At 54.5% G+C, this 14,831-nt stretch overlaps 2 protein-coding genes across 5 annotated transcripts in view; one reads left to right on the forward strand and one right to left on the reverse strand.

Annotated features, from left to right (window-relative positions):
* Positions 1 to 6,965, reverse strand: part of PTP4A2 (protein tyrosine phosphatase 4A2) — a 29,094-nt gene extending 22,129 nt beyond the window's left edge. For all 3 annotated transcript variants that reach the window (XM_059868393.1, XM_059868394.1, XM_059868395.1), the window contains exon 1: positions 6,829 to 6,965. The gene's annotated coding sequence lies outside the window, so the exon portion shown is untranslated. The remainder of the gene's footprint in view (positions 1 to 6,828) is intronic.
* Positions 6,966 to 9,762: 2,797 nt separating this feature from the next.
* KHDRBS1 (KH RNA binding domain containing, signal transduction associated 1) overlaps positions 9,763 to 14,831 on the forward strand; it is a 34,577-nt gene continuing 29,508 nt past the window's right edge. For both annotated transcript variants that reach the window (XR_009489564.1, XM_059868944.1), the window contains exon 1: positions 9,763 to 10,088. Coding sequence is in view for 1 of the 2 variants with exons in the window: in XM_059868944.1 (XP_059724927.1) it covers positions 9,815 to 10,088 (274 nt within the window). In the remaining variant the exon portion in view is untranslated. The remainder of the gene's footprint in view (positions 10,089 to 14,831) is intronic.

Below are 14,831 nucleotides of genomic sequence, written 5' to 3' on the forward strand. Positions count from 1 at the left end.
TAAGGGAGGATGAGGATCCCAAATCACTCTGTTCCTCTAAGGGAGGATGAGGATCCCAAATCCCTCTGTTCCTCTAAGGGAGGATGAGGATCCCAAATCCCTCTGTTCCTCTAAGAGAAGATCCATTTTGAATTCACGAGCTGCTGGATTTTCCTTTCCTGTGAAATCTCTGGAATTCCCACATGGGAACTCAGCACCACGAATGGATCCCATCAGATTTCCATCCTGCCTCAGGATTTTGGCTTTTCCTGCCACTCTGCCCATGCCAGGTTTTACTTCCCCTTCCTGAAAATTCCCCTCTCTATCCCCTACACTGCCAAAATATTTCACCTGCAACATTTTCCGTGTGAAAAAAGTCAGAGATCTCCAAAAAGAGCCTGAAAACCCAAACCACAAATCAGCCAGAGGAAAAAAAAAAAACAAAAAACCAACAAAATTTTCTAAAACATCCTCTCCAGGAGAAAATAAAAAATGGAACTAAATGGTTCTGGATGAACTCCTGGGTGAAAGAAGCTTGCTCAGACTGACACGTGCCTGGAGAGGGGTGAGGTCAAAAAGTTTCACTGTTCCACCCTGTCCACCCCCGCGGGGCGGCTGCAGCTCCCTCCCAGTCCCTCCCAGTCCCTCCCAGTTCGGGGCTGACTCACTCACTTCCTCTGCAGATAGGGATCTGCCCCAGCAGGAACAAGAAACCCTCAAAGAAGCCTCGAGTGACACGTCAGGAAATGGTGACAATTGTCACCTGCCCGAGGGGAGGACAGGCCTGAGGCAAAGCTCACCGGGCTGGGCTGAACCCCTGAACAGGAAGGGATGGGAAAATCCCCCTGGGAACACTGGGAAGCAGCTGGACACTGGCACAGCTCTTCCAGGAAAGTGCTTCATGCTCTTCCCTCTTAATGCTGCTCTGACACTGGGATTATTCTTTAAAAAAAAACACAAAACACCTTCCCCACCCATCACTTAAGTTTTTAAAGGATATTTTGGAATGGTATTTGCATTCCAAGCCCAAAAAGTTGAAAGTTGCTCAAAGTGTTTGAAGTTGAAGTTGCTAAAAGTGTTTGAAGTCAAAAGCAAAAGGCTCTGCTAAAAAAAAAAATAAATTAAAACTTGAGCTACAATCCTGTTTAAGCCACGGAATTATATGCAAGTGAAATCAAAAATTACTTTTGGCAATTTGTTTGCGACATCAATAAGTCTTTCCTAAAAATCAGAAGGCTGAGTTGTCTAAGCTGGGCTTTGAAAACAAGGTCCTGCCTGATCAACAGCTCAGCCTAAATATTCTCACCCCAAATATCAAACCCGGCAGCAAAAGCCATTAACGAGTCGAGCAGGACTTGAAAGCAACTCCCGAAATCACCCAGAACACTCAGAAGCTGCAGAGCTGAGTCACCTGCACTCATCTCCCTAACTCGAGTTTACATCCACCTCTGCTGGGCTGGAGCTGGAGTTAAACCAGGCTGGGTTTGGAGCTGAGGGTTAAACCAGGCTGGGTTTGGAGCTGAGCAGTTAAACCAGGCTGGGCTGGAGCTGGAGTTAAACCAGGCTGGGTTTGGAGCTGAGCAGTTAAACCAGGCTGGGTTTGGAGCTGAGCAGTTAAACCAGGCTGGGTTTGGAGCTGAGCAGTTAAACCAGGCTGGGTTGGAGCTGAGCAGTTAAACCAGGCTGGGTTGGAGCTGGAGTTAAACCAGGCTGGGTTGGAGCTGGAGTTAAACCAGGCTGGGTTTGGAGCTGAGCAGTTAAACCAGGCTGGGTTTGGAGCTGGAGTTAAACCAGGCTGGGTTTGGAGCTGGAGTTAAACCAGGCTGGGTTTGGAGCTGGAGTTAAACCAGGCTGGGTTGGAGCTGGAGTTAAACCAGGCTGGGCTGGAGCTGGAGTTAAACCAGGCTGGGTTTGGAGCTGAGCAGTTAAACCAGGCTGGGTTTGGAGCTGAGCAGTTAAACCAGGCTGGGTTGGAGCTGGAGTTAAACCAGGCTGGGCTGGAGCTGAGCAGTTAAACCAGGCTGGGTTGGAGCTGGAGTTAAACCAGGCCGGGTTTGGAGCTGGAGTTAAACCAGGCTGGGTTTGGAGCTGGAGTTAAACCAGGCTGGGTTGGAGCTGGAGTTAAACCAGGCTGGGTTGGAGCTGGAGTTAAACCAGGCTGGGTTGGAGCTGAGGAGTTAAACCAGGCTGGGTTTGGAGCTGAGCAGTTAAACCAGGCTGGGTTGGAGCTGAGCAGTTAAACCAGGCTGGGTTTGGAGCTGAGCAGTTAAACCAGGCTGGGTTTGGAGCTGGAGTTAAACCAGGCTGGGTTTGGAGCCGAGGAGTTAAACCAGGCTGGGTTGGAGCTGGAGTTAAACCAGGCTGGGTTGGAGCTGGAGTTAAACCAGGCTGGGTTGGAGCTGAGCAGTTAAACCAGGCTGGGTTTGGAGTTGAGCAGTTAAACCAGGCTGGGTTTGGAGCTGAGGGTTAAACCAGGCTGGGTTGGAGCTGGAGTTAAACCAGGCTGGGTTGGAGCTGGAGTTAAACCAGGCTGGGTTGGAGCTGAGCAGTTAAACCAGGCTGAGTTTGGAGCTGGAGTTAAACCAGGCTGGGTTTGGAGCTGAGCAGTTAAACCAGGCTGGGTTTGGAGCTGGAGTTAAACCAGGCTGGGTTGGAGCTGGAGTTAAACCAGGCTGGGTTGGAGCTGAGCAGTTAAACCAGGCTGGGTTGGAGCTGGAGTTAAACCAGGCTGGGGTTGGAGCTGGAGTTAAACCAGGCTGGGTTTGGAGCTGAGCAGTTAAACCAGGTTGGGTTGGAGCTGGAGTTAAACCAGGCTGGGTTGGAGCTGGAGTTAAACCAGGCTGGGTTGGAGCTGAGCAGTTAAACCAGGCTGGGTTGGAGCTGAGCAGTTAAACCAGGCTGGGTTGGAGCTGAGCAGTTAAACCAGGCTGGGTTGGAGCTGAGCAGTTAAACCAGGCTGGGTTGGAGCTGGAGTTAAACCAGGCTGGGCTGGAGCTGAGCAGTTAAACCAGGCTGGGTTGGAGCTGGAGTTAAACCAGGCTGGGTTGGAGCTGAGCAGTTAAACCAGGCTGGATTTGGAGCTGGAATTAAACCAGGCTGGGTTGGAGCTGAGCAGTTAAACCAGGCTGGATTTGGAGCTGAGCAGTTAAACCAGGCTGGGCTGGAGCTGAGCAGTTAAACCAGGCTGGGTTTGGAGCTGGAGTTAAACCAGGCTGGGTTTGGAGCAGAGCAGTTAAACCAGGCTGGGGTTGGAGCTGAGCAGTTAAACCAGGCTGGGCTGGAGCTGAGCAGTTAAACCAGGCTGGATTGGAGCTGGAGTTAAACCAGGCTGGATTGGAGCTGAGCAGTTAAACCAGGCTGGGTTGGAGCTGGAGTTAAACCAGGCTGGATTGGAGCTGAGCAGTTAAACCAGGCTGGGTTGGAGCTGGAGTTAAACCAGGCTGGGTTTGGAGCTGAGCAGTTAAACCAGGCTGGGTTGGAGCTGAGGGTTAAACCAGGCTGGATTGGAGCTGAGCAGTTAAACCAGGCTGGGTTTGGAGCTGGAGTTAAACCAGGCTGGCTTTGGAGCCGAGCAGTTAAACCAGGATGGGTTGGAGCTGAGCAGTTAAACCAGGCTGGGTTTGGAGCTGGAGTTAAACCAGGCTGGGTTGGAGCTGAGCAGTTAAACCAGGTTGGGTTTGGAGCTGAGCAGTTAAACCAGGCTGGGTTTGGAGCCGAGCAGTTAAACCAGGCTGGGTTTGGAGCTGAGCAGTTAAACCAGGCTGGGTTTGGAGCTGAGCAGTTAAACCAGGCTGGGTTTGGAGCTGGAGTTAAACCAGGCTGGGTTGGAGCCGAGCAGTTAAACCAGGTTGGGTTTGGAGCTGAGCAGTTAAACCAGGCTGGGTTTGGAGCCGAGCAGTTAAACCAGGCTGGGTTGGAGCCGAGGAGTTAAACCAGGCTGACAGCCGAGCCTGGGGCTGACTGATAAATGTCACAGCCCGCCACAAAGTGCCAATTGTTCCCAGGCACAGCCCATTCTCAGGGGCACGGCTGCTTTTCAGGCTGAGGGTGAAGAGCTGAACTCTTCAGCAGCGCACAGAGAGAAACAAGGGGCAACAAAAAGCTACAAGTAACAGCTGAGCCAACCTGGAACGTTTCACACCCCCTGAGCCCCTCACAAACAGCAAAACGACACCAGGCTCGCTCTGAAGTTGATAATTGTTATTTAAGAATAAATAAGAGCAGCTCCAGGGCACGGGGCTGATTTCCAGTGCTCTGAATGCCCAGCTGCCACAGGAACCCAGAGGCACCGCAGCACCCAGCTGAAAATGGGTTTTCCCTCCCCAAATCCACGACCCACAAACGTCAGCAGGAATCACGGGTGGGTTAAAGCACCTCCAGGTGGCCTTGGGCACTTCCAGAGATCCACAGCTTCTCTGGGAATTCCATCCCTCATCACCTCACAGGGAATTCTTCCCCCACCTCCAAACCCACTCTGTCAGTGGTTTTTTGGGGTGGGAAAGGGAAGCCTCGAGGTGTGAAGGGGTTTTTTTGTGTGCGTGTGTTCAGGGCTGGAAAAAGCTGGGGGGTGACACTTCTCAGGCTGGAGGGGGGCAGGAAAGGAAGGCTGTGCAGGATGTGGTGGTTTCCCTGCCTGCCCTGCACCCCCAGAGCTCCTTGCCCTGGATGCCCTGGATCTGGCACAGGGAACAGCCCCGGAATTCCAGAGGGGGCAAAGTCCAGGCAGGAGCCAGGGGAGCACCCTGAGCTCTGCCCTGCCACAGGGAAAGGTGTGAGCACTGCACTGGGGAAGAGGAGGATGGATCTCTCTGAAGTTTATGAGGTGTTTTGGCTTTTACTTTAATTAAAAATCACAACTAGACCCTGAGTAAGACCCACATTCCTGGCTGTGCATCCTCACTCCTACCTTAACTCCAGCTGAGCTGATTAAATCCAAGTATTTCTACATGTTGAGTCATAAGGAGACAGAGTTTTCTGGCTGCTGCTAGTGGTGGGTTTTTCTCTTTTTTTTTTTTTTAATTTTTTTTTCTTTCCTCTCCTTGAAATCCTAACTGCAGTTCTGAGTCAGACCCTGCCTGCTTCGTTCGGGGAGTTTCGAGGCGAGTTTCCATTTATACAGGAGCTTTTCACAGCCAAATTTCTGCCTTCCTCCTCCTCCTTCTCACCCCGAAACCAGCGAGAGCACACACTGCCCCGGGAGAAAACGCAGATCGTGACTAATCACACCCAGGAACCACCAGGAGACCGAAGGAAGCCGCTTCCAGCACTTCCAGCACTTCCTCACCTGGGCTCCAAAGCCCCAAATCCCAAAGCTCAGCTCCTCCTCAACCCGAAGCAGCCCCGAGCTGACACTGCAAAGAAATCCGCCCCTCCCTGACTCAGACCTTCCCGCAGGTCACTCGCAGGACTTTTCCCGAGGCGTTGCTTGTCCCAGAATCCATTGGCTCCCCTTTTCCCAGCCCCAAATCCCACAGGGCAGCCCTTTATCCAGACAAACCGGCCCCACAGCCCTGCCCCCATTCCCACCCCAGGAAAACCACCACATCCTGGACACCCTTCCTTTCCTGCCCCCCTCCAGCCTGAGAAATGTCACCCCCCAGCTTTTTCCAGCCCTGAACACAAAAATAAAAAACCCTTCACCCTTTACAGACCACCTCGAGGCTTCCCTTCCCACACCCCAAAAAAATCCCCAGGTTTATCAAACTTGTCCCCCATTCACACAGGAATCAGTAACACCCTTCCCTTCAAAACACTGCTCCAAATGTCCCCCAACACCAGGGAAAAACCCCCAAAATCAGATAAAACCCCCTCAAAAACCAGGTGCAAATTTCCCCCCAAAACCAGGTACAAACCCCAAATTCAACCCTCCTGTCCCTTCACTGTTTCAATCCCCCAGGAAATGCCCCCCCCCTTCCTGAACATCCTCCCCAAAACTGGCTGCAAGGGGGGGACTTGGGGACCCCCACAACGCTGGGGGTGGGCACTGAGCCCCCCACATCCCACAAGTGATGGAGGACCCCTCAAAGCTGCCCTGCAGGCAGAAGGGACCCCCAAAGCTGCAGGGCTGGGCACTGAGCCCCCCACATCCCACAGGTGATGGAGGACCCCCCAAAGCAGCCCTGCAGAAAAATGGGACCCCCAAAGCTGCAGAGCTGGGCACTGAGCCCCCCACATCCCACAAGTGATGGAGGACCCCCCAAAGCAGCCCTGCAGGCAGAAGGGACCCCCAAAGCTGCAGGGCTGGACACTGAGCCCCCCACATCCCACAGGTGATGGAGGACCCCCCAAAGCTGCCCTGCAAGGAAATGGGACCCCCAAAGCTGCAAGTCAGGGCCACTGTCCCCAGCCAGCCCCCGGGGACCCCCAGAGCAGCCCCCCAAGCTGAGGAGGGACCCCAAGGTCTGAGCTGCCCCCAAAGCCCCTCCTGGCACGCAGGGAGCCCTCAAAGCCCCCCAAACAAACCGCACAGGCCGGGAGTTTCCTCCACAACAGGAAGGACTCCCCGAAGCAGCCCCTGGGCCCAGGCAGAGCCTCGTGGGCCCCCAAACCCCCCTCCAAACGAGCCCTTCAGCCCACAGGGAGCCTCCTGCACCCTCAAGCCCACCCCAAACCAACGCCTCAGCCTTCTGCAACCCTAAAACCTTCCCAAACCGTCCCCCAGAGCACAAAGCCCCTCCAAACCACCCGCAAGGGCCTAAGGAGACTCTCCAGGCCAGAGAGGCCCCCCCGGGGCAGGGAATCCCCTCCAAACACACCCGGGATTCCCCCCCTTCCCCAGCTCCCGGGGCGGCGCCTCCAGCCTCCCCCGCTCCCCTCCGTTCTCCCGAAGCCCCTCGGTTGCCCCCTCACCGTGGGCATTGAGCGGGCCGGGGGCCGGGCGGGGTCGGGCAGGGTCGCGGGCGGGCGGCGGGGCCCGTGACGGGGCTGGGGCTGCGCTGGGCCCGGTCCGGCCGGAGACACCGAGAGCCCGCGCGCCGCCACACGGCTCCTCGCGCACAGGCCGCGCCCCCCCCTCCCGCCCGCGGCCCCGTGGTACGGCCCGCCCCTCACACCCACGGCCGGCACAGTGGTACGGTCCGCCCACACGCGCGCCCCACGCCCCGGGGCAGCGCGCTGGGCGCGTCCATTCGAGGCGTGGAGGCGGGGGGGGGTGAACTGGGAATGGAGGGCTGCATGAGGATCCCTTTCCAGTGATCTCGGACCACTTTCCAGTGTCTAGCGTGGCCTCCAGGGAAACCGAAGGGGGATCCTTCGTCACGAACTGCAGTGACAAGACAGGGAACAATAGAGGTTAGGTATTAGGAGGAAATTCTTCCCTGTGAGCGTGGCAAGGCACTGGCACAAGGTGTGGAATGCCCCGAGCCTGGAATTGTTCGAAGCCAGGTTAGATAATACCTTGAGCAACCCGCTCTAGTAGGAGGTGCCCCCTCTCCATGCAGCGGAGAACGACTCCTTCCATCCCGCTGCTTTTATAGCAACCCCCCCTTGTATCCCATGGTACAGGCCTCTCCTCCCCCTTGGGCATTGGTATAGCCCGGGGGCAGCTCGCCCTGAGCGTCCCCAGTCACCCTTGGTACGTCCCGGTCCTCCCCACCCGCAGCCCTCCCACACTTGGACCGGCCCTCTGGCCGCACGTGCACACGGAGCCGTCCACGCCAGCATCCCACCCCGCCAGCGCAGTGGTACAGCCCGCTCCTCCCCACTGCCTTCAGTGGTTCGGCCCTCCGGGGGGGTTCCCGCGGCTTCCGCTTCCCTGGGACCGGGAACCGGGATCTGGGAGCCGGTTCCTGGGTCCAGAACACACGGGGTGCGTCCAGCCCTGTCCCCCGTGGAAGCCCCGCATTCCCCGGGAGCGCCAGCCCGCGGTGGAGTCACGGAGCCGTGGATCCGCTCCCCCGCTCCCGGCTGGAGCGCGGCATTCCGTGCGTGGATCCTGGCCGGCCACCCCACAGCTGTGCGGCCTCAGGGGACCCGAGGGGACACCCCTGCCAGGTGTGACAGTGCTTGTGCAACACCTGCCTGCCGATCCCACCTGGAAAAGGGAGGCAGTTCCCGTCACAATCCTGTGTCAGAACCCGCTCAGAGCCAGCGGTGCCAGCTGGGGCCACCGAGTGCCGCGTGGAGCCAGCGCGGTGTCCCCAACATCGGGTGACATCTCCTCACAGCTCAGGGAGAGGTGGATAAATAAGGATCCCTTTTTTTCCTGCACGGGCTGGAGGAGATTTGTGATTTCCCCAAATACAAAAGCTGCTGTCTTCCCATTTCCCATGCTCTGTTGAATTATTAATAGAGGGCTGTGTTTCATACTGATTTAAGCAGCTGCAGTGCCTGGAATGTGTCTGTGCTAGTGAAGAGCTGCCTCCACACACAATAGCAGAAACCCCTGCATAAAAAGGCTTTTTGCATTTATAGAATCATGGAGTACCTCAAGTTGGAAGGGACCCCTAAGGACCACCAAATCCAACTCCTTGCCCAAACCCATCAGCGAAAAACCTCAAAGAATCATCCAGGAAGGGGCAAAACTGAGGGTGAGAAAAAAGGAACCAGCAAACCTTTGTCCCTCAAAATACACAGAGAAACTGCTCAGTGCCACTTTGCTGGGTGTAATGGCTCTGCACAGTCACAACTTGAGTCACATAAACTCTGATAATCACAGGCCTTAGGGCTCTTTTCTTTCCTTCTTCAGCACTGTGTGACACCGCCTGATAAGAGCAGTTTCGTCCTTCAGGGACACCGAGGGCTCGTCCCCAGAGCGGGCTGTGCCCCACAGGACCGTGAGGGAAGGAGGGAAGGCTCAGCTCCCACAGGGCACTGCCAAGGCCCTGCTGGATTCTGCAGGCCGGGGGACACACTGAGCCCTCACAGCGGCACTACCCCTGTACCTCAGGGTCGCGCTGTGCCCCGGGCAGGCCAAAGTCTCGGTCCCCATGGCCCGGTGCCGGTGCCGGTTCCCCCTCAGTCCCTTCCCGCGCCTCAGCGCCGCCGCCTGGCGGGAATGCGGAGCGCGCATGCGCGGCACCGCCGGGGCGCAGTGCGGGCAGAGCCGCCGGTTCGAGTCCGGCGGTCGCCGGTTCGCGTAACGCCGCCGGTTCGAATCCCGCCCGCGCTCCCCATGCCATCGTCGGTTCTCTCACAACTTTGATTTTATGATTCTGTTTACTCTAGTACAGTTCTGGGCCCCTCAAAGGCTCGTGAAAGGTCGAAGAAAATGCCTTGTGAGGAGAGGCTGGGAGAGCTAGGTTTAGTCTTAAGAGGAGGCTTAAAGAGAACATCATTGCTCTCCACAAGCACCTGCCAAAACCAGGTACAAAATGCCAGGAGCTTGTGGTGAGGTGGGGCCGGTCTCTTCTACTGTGTGAAGAGTGAGCTTACTGAGAGGAAACGGCCTCAAGCTGAGACAGGGCAGATTCACAGCAGATATTAATATTTCTTCGCCCTCCGAGCGGCCAGACATTGGGAGGGGCTGTCTGGGGAGGTGATGGAGTCACCGCGTGATGCGGCTGAGAGATTCCAACAGCATGGCCGCGCGGACTGAATGAATTATTCTCTCCCCGCATCCACGATTCCCTGCCTCCATCATCTCCCGCTCCCACAGCTCCCCTCACGCCGCCGCTTCCAACCACGCCATTCCCGCCGGGGCAGCCGGCGCATGCGCGGGGCGCTCCCGCGGCGGATCCCCCCCTCCCTCACACCCAGACCGGGAGGGGGCGGAGCTTCCGGCGCGCCACTTCCGGCCCGGGCGCTGCGCGGGCGGTGTGGCCGCTGCGCTCCCGCCGCCGCCGCCGCCGCCGCCGTCCCCGGCCCGGCCCCCGCGTCCCCTCCCCGGCACCGCCTCATGCAGCGCCGCGACGACCCCACCGGTCGTTTATCTCGAGGACAGGGCCCCGGTGGCCGCGCGCCGCCGTCGCGCCGACCGCCCCGTGGCGGAGGGGCCCGCGGGGCCGCCAGCGGAGCGCAGCCGTCGGCCGGTGGGGCCTCAGGCGCCGGTGGTTCGGGAGGTATGGTTGGCGGTAAGATGGAGCCCGAAAACAAGTACCTGCCCGAACTGATGGCCGAGAAGGACAGCCTGGACCCGTCCTTCACGCACGCCATGCAGCTCCTGACCGCAGGTACCGGGACCGGGCACGGGCGGGGCAGCGGGTCCCGGCGGCCCTTCTGGCCCCGGGGTTAAAATGAGATATTTCCCTGTGTCATCGCAGCTTAATCCGCAGAGCCGCGAGTTTTGCGTGTGTTTTATTGGTGGTTATATCGTATTATATGGTGTTGGTTCTTGTGGTGTGGCCTCAGCCAGACGGGAGAATGAGGAGAATCAAAACGCGTGAGAGGAGCGTTTAAGAATTGAAATAAAACGTGGTGGTAAGAGTAAATACGCTGCTAATAATGATAATTGTGATGGTCGGAGGGAGTTCTTCACCAGCCCTTCCCCGAGCTCCTTGCAGACCCAGGGTGGCAGTGAGAGAACCGTTTAAAAATTGATAACCCGTGAGAGAAGCGTTTAATAATTGAAATAAAACGTGCTGGTAATAGTAAATAGGCTGCTGATAATGGTAATTGTGATGGTCAGAGGGAGTAGAAGCGAGTGATGCCTGGTTCTTCACCAGCCCTTCCCCGAGCTCCAGGGTGGCAGGGACAGTCCTGGCCATGGAATGTCCCTTTGAAGCATCCGGGTGACCTGTCCCACCCTGGGGACAGCTCCTCTCCATTCAGGTGACCTGTCCTGCTCTGGGCACAGCTCCTCTCCTTTCAGGTGACCTGTCCTGCCCTGGGGACAGCTCCTCTCCATTCAGGTGACCTGTCCCGCTCTGGGGACAGCTCCTCTCCTTTCAGGTGACCTGTCCCGCTCTGGGCACAGCTCCTCTCCATTCAGGTGACCTGTCCTGCTCTGGGGACAGCTCCTCTCCTTTCAGGTGACCTGTCCCGCTCTGGGCACAGCTCCTCTCCATTCAGGTGACCTGTCCTGCTCTGGGGACAGCTCCTCTCCTTCCAGGTGACCTGTCCCGCTCTGGGGACAGCTCCTCTCCATTCAGGTGACCTGTCCTGCTCTGGGGACAACTCCTCTCCATTCAGGTGACCTGTCCTGCTCTGGGGACAACTCCTCTCCATTCAGGTGACCTGTCCTGCTCTGGGGACAGCTCCTCTCCTTTCCTGCCAAGGGTTAAACGCGGCTCGGCAGCAGCCGCCCCACCAGGCTGTTGGAAACGTGATTCCCATAAAAATCCCTGAACACAGCTGTCGGGAGAAGCAGCAGCTCTGTCCCTGCCGAAATCAGGACAGCCCTTCCACCCCTGGGGACAGAGGAGCTAAAATAGAACCTGAAAGAGCCACGCAGGGATTTTTTTTTTTTTTTTTTTCCTTGCTGGAAATGCAGAGCTGGGCTGGTGCTGCTGCCCGGGGAAGGGCTGGAAATGGAAATGGAAACAGCCTTTGTTCTGTGCCCAGCCGAGCCTCCCTTCCCTTCCCTTCCCTTCCCTTCCCTTCCCTTCCCTTCCCTTCCCTTCCCTTCCCTTCCCTTCCCTTCCCTTCCCTTCCCTTCCCTTCCCTTCCCTTCCCTTCCCTTCCCGGTGCCCGGGTCAGTTCGGTTCAGCCCGGTCCGGGTCTCCCCTGCAGCTCCCGGGGCTCCCCCGGCTGCTGGAGGCAGCTCAAAATCGGGAATTTAAAATATTCAGATATCCCCAACCTCTGCTGCTCAGATTTCATCTCCCTCAGTGATTTAAAGTATTATTATTATTATTATTACTATTATTGTTATTATTATCATCATCATCATTATTATTATCATTATTATTATTTCCACCAGTGCTTTTAAAAATTTTTTTTTCCCACCTGCTTTTCAAATTATTATTATTATTGTTCTTATTGCCATTTAATTTTTATTTTAATTCTTATTTTTATTATTTTATTATTAATAATATGACTGCTATCATTACTATTATTAATAATAGTATTAGTAATTTATTTAATTTTATGAATTTTTAAAAAATATTTACTGGAGTATTTAAAATATTTAATTAATTAAATTATTACATTTTAATTTAATTAATTAAATTATTTAACTATATGATGTTTAACTATATAATTTATTCAATAGTAATTCATTAAATAATTTTTAAAATAATTTATTTAATAGTTATTTAACAAATTTTAAATTACATTAATTAATAATTTTTAATTATCAACTGGAATTTTTATAATGATTTCTTTCTCTGCCTGCTTTTATTTTTTTCATTTTTATTTATTTTGTCAGGGCTTAAAAATGCAGAGTTTTGCTGCAGCTCTGGAGGTTTTTGGAGCTTGTTTTGTGCAGGGAATAATTCCTGGGAATTGCTGTCTCTGCCATGGTGCAAAGAACCCATCACAGCATCCTGATCGAAATAAATGAGTTTTATAATCCCATTTTCCATCCCTTTAGTGCTTCTGATGAATAAAATTCAGGCAAAGGAAACCCATGGAGTTTGCAAATTCCCACACCAGGAGCAGCATCCTGCAAATCTCCCTTCACCTGAGGGGTGTAACAGGGATTTGGGAGAGGTTTTTTAAAATATTCATTAATCTTTTATTAATTTAATGATTGCAGCTTTGGGGGATGGAAAATTGGAGCAGCTCTAGCTGTGGGTATTTGGAAAAACACTTAAAAAATTATTATATAGTACAATAATAATAATAATAATAATAATAATAATTTCCAGTTCAGGATAAGCTGAGCAGGAAAACAATGAGGAAGAATTGGAGGTAAAATGGTGGATTTAGGTGAATTTTTTCTCCTGGATGATCCCCAGAGAGCTCTGGATTCCTTGGAATTTCAGTCTGGGCTAAAGCTGTGCTGCACAACTCCAGCAAAATCATTTCCAGACCCACAAATGCTCCTGAGTGTCAGCAAAATTCTTATTCCAGCCTTTTTTCCAACCCCAGAAGTGGAAGTTGCTCAGGCTGCCTGCCTCAGGGAGGGAGCCCTGCTGGAATTCTGCATTTATTTCTTTTAAACAACATAAAGTTGTCTAAAATGCTGAGGTGGTTCTGTATTTTTTTGAGGGAAAATTTCTATTTTTTTGGGTTTTTTTGGGAGCAAGGGCCTGGCAGTGATGGGATTCTTGTTGGTTCCATGGAGTCTGGTGTGGAAGTGGCTACAGGGAGAAACTGAAATCTGGGATTTGTTGCATTTTCAAATATAATCCACATTTCCCTCCTGGGATTTGGGGTCTGTGTGACTTTTCTTTTCCACAGGAACAAAAAAATTCTTTTTTTTTTTTTCCCCTTTGGGTTTATGCTGTGGGAAGAGCAGGGGAGGAGTGAAGGGCACAGCCCTCTCTGCTTCCCAGCTTTGGGAAAAGGGAGATATCCCACCTGGGTGTCAGCCAGCTCTGGGCTTTGGGGTTTTTGGGAATTTTAGCTGGTTTTATTTCATGGAGAAAGCTCCAAGGGAAAAGAGCTGAGCTTCCCGAGGATGTGTGAGCTGTGGCATTCCAGGAGGGGGGGGAATGGGAGCAGGGAGGAGCTGGGGGACTCCCCCAGGGAATTCCCTGCTGGATCCAGGCTGTGCATTCCTGGAATGTCCCAGGGGAGGGTGGTGGCTCCTGGGAACCAACAGGGATTGGAGAGGGCTCAGGTCACTGAGGTGAGGGGGGTCACCCTGAAGCTCCTTCCATGTGCAGTGCAGGCTCTCCTGACACAGAGGTTCCTTCATTTCCTGTCCTTCCAAGTGGAAATCTGTCCCCAAACTGCCACCTGAAACTTTCTCCTGCTGGATCGTTCTGGAACCATTTCACTTTTCAGTTTGTTTAGTTCAGCCATGGCAATGTTCTCAACAGCTGGCACTGCTGTGGCCATTCCCCTTCCCAGAGCTGTGGCCACTCCTGTTCCTACCTCAGGGGCCATTCCCAGAGCTGTGGCCACTCCTCTTCCCACCTTTGTGGCCATTCCCACCTCAGTGGCCATTCCTGTTCCCAGAGCTGTGGCCATTCCCCTTCCTGTTGCTGTGGCCATTCCCACCTCAGTGGCCATTCCTATTCCCACTTTTGTGGCCATTCCCAGAGCTGTGGCTATTCCCCTTCCCACCTCAGTGCCCCTTCCCCTTCCCACCTTTGTGGCCATTCCCACCTCAGTGGCCATTCCCAGAGCTGTGGCCACTCCAGTTCCTACCTCAGGGGCCATTCCCATCTCTGTGGCCATTCCCATTCCCATTCCTGCTGCTGTGGCCATTCCCCTTCCCACTTTTGTGCCCATTCCCATTCCCACCTCAGTGGCCATTCCCACCTCAGTGGCCATTCCCAGAGCTGTGGCCATTCCCAGAGCTGTGGCCATTCCTGTTCCCATCTCTGTGGCCATTCCCCTTCCCACCTTTGTGGCCATTCCCATCTCAGTGGCCATTCCTGTTCCCAGAGCTGTGGCCATTCCCATCCCCACCTCAGTGGCCATTCCCAGAGCTGTGGCCATTCCCATTCCCACCTCAGTGGCCATTCCTAGAGCTGTGGCCACTCCTATTCCACCTCAGTGGCCATTCCCATTCCCACAGCTGTGCCCATTCCCATTCCTGCTGCTGTGGCCATTCCCATTCCCAGAGCTGTGCCCATTCCCATCCCCACCTCAGTGGCCGTTCCCATCCCCACTTCAGTGCCCATTCCCATTCCCAGATCTGTGCCCATTCCCATTCCTGCTGCTGTGCCCATTCCCATTCCCAGATCTGTGCCCATTCCCATCCCCACCTCAGTGCCCATTCCCGTTCCCAGAGCTGTGCCCATTCCCACCTCAGTGCCCATTCCCATTCCCAGAGTTGTGCCCATTCCCATCCCCATCTCAGTGCCCATTCCTAGAGCTGTGGCCACTCCTATTCCACCTCAGTGCCCATTCCCATCCCC

Source organism: Haemorhous mexicanus, chromosome 27 (genome assembly GCF_027477595.1).
Source record: "Haemorhous mexicanus isolate bHaeMex1 chromosome 27, bHaeMex1.pri, whole genome shotgun sequence".
Classification (NCBI taxonomy): Eukaryota; Metazoa; Chordata; class Aves; order Passeriformes; family Fringillidae; genus Haemorhous; species Haemorhous mexicanus.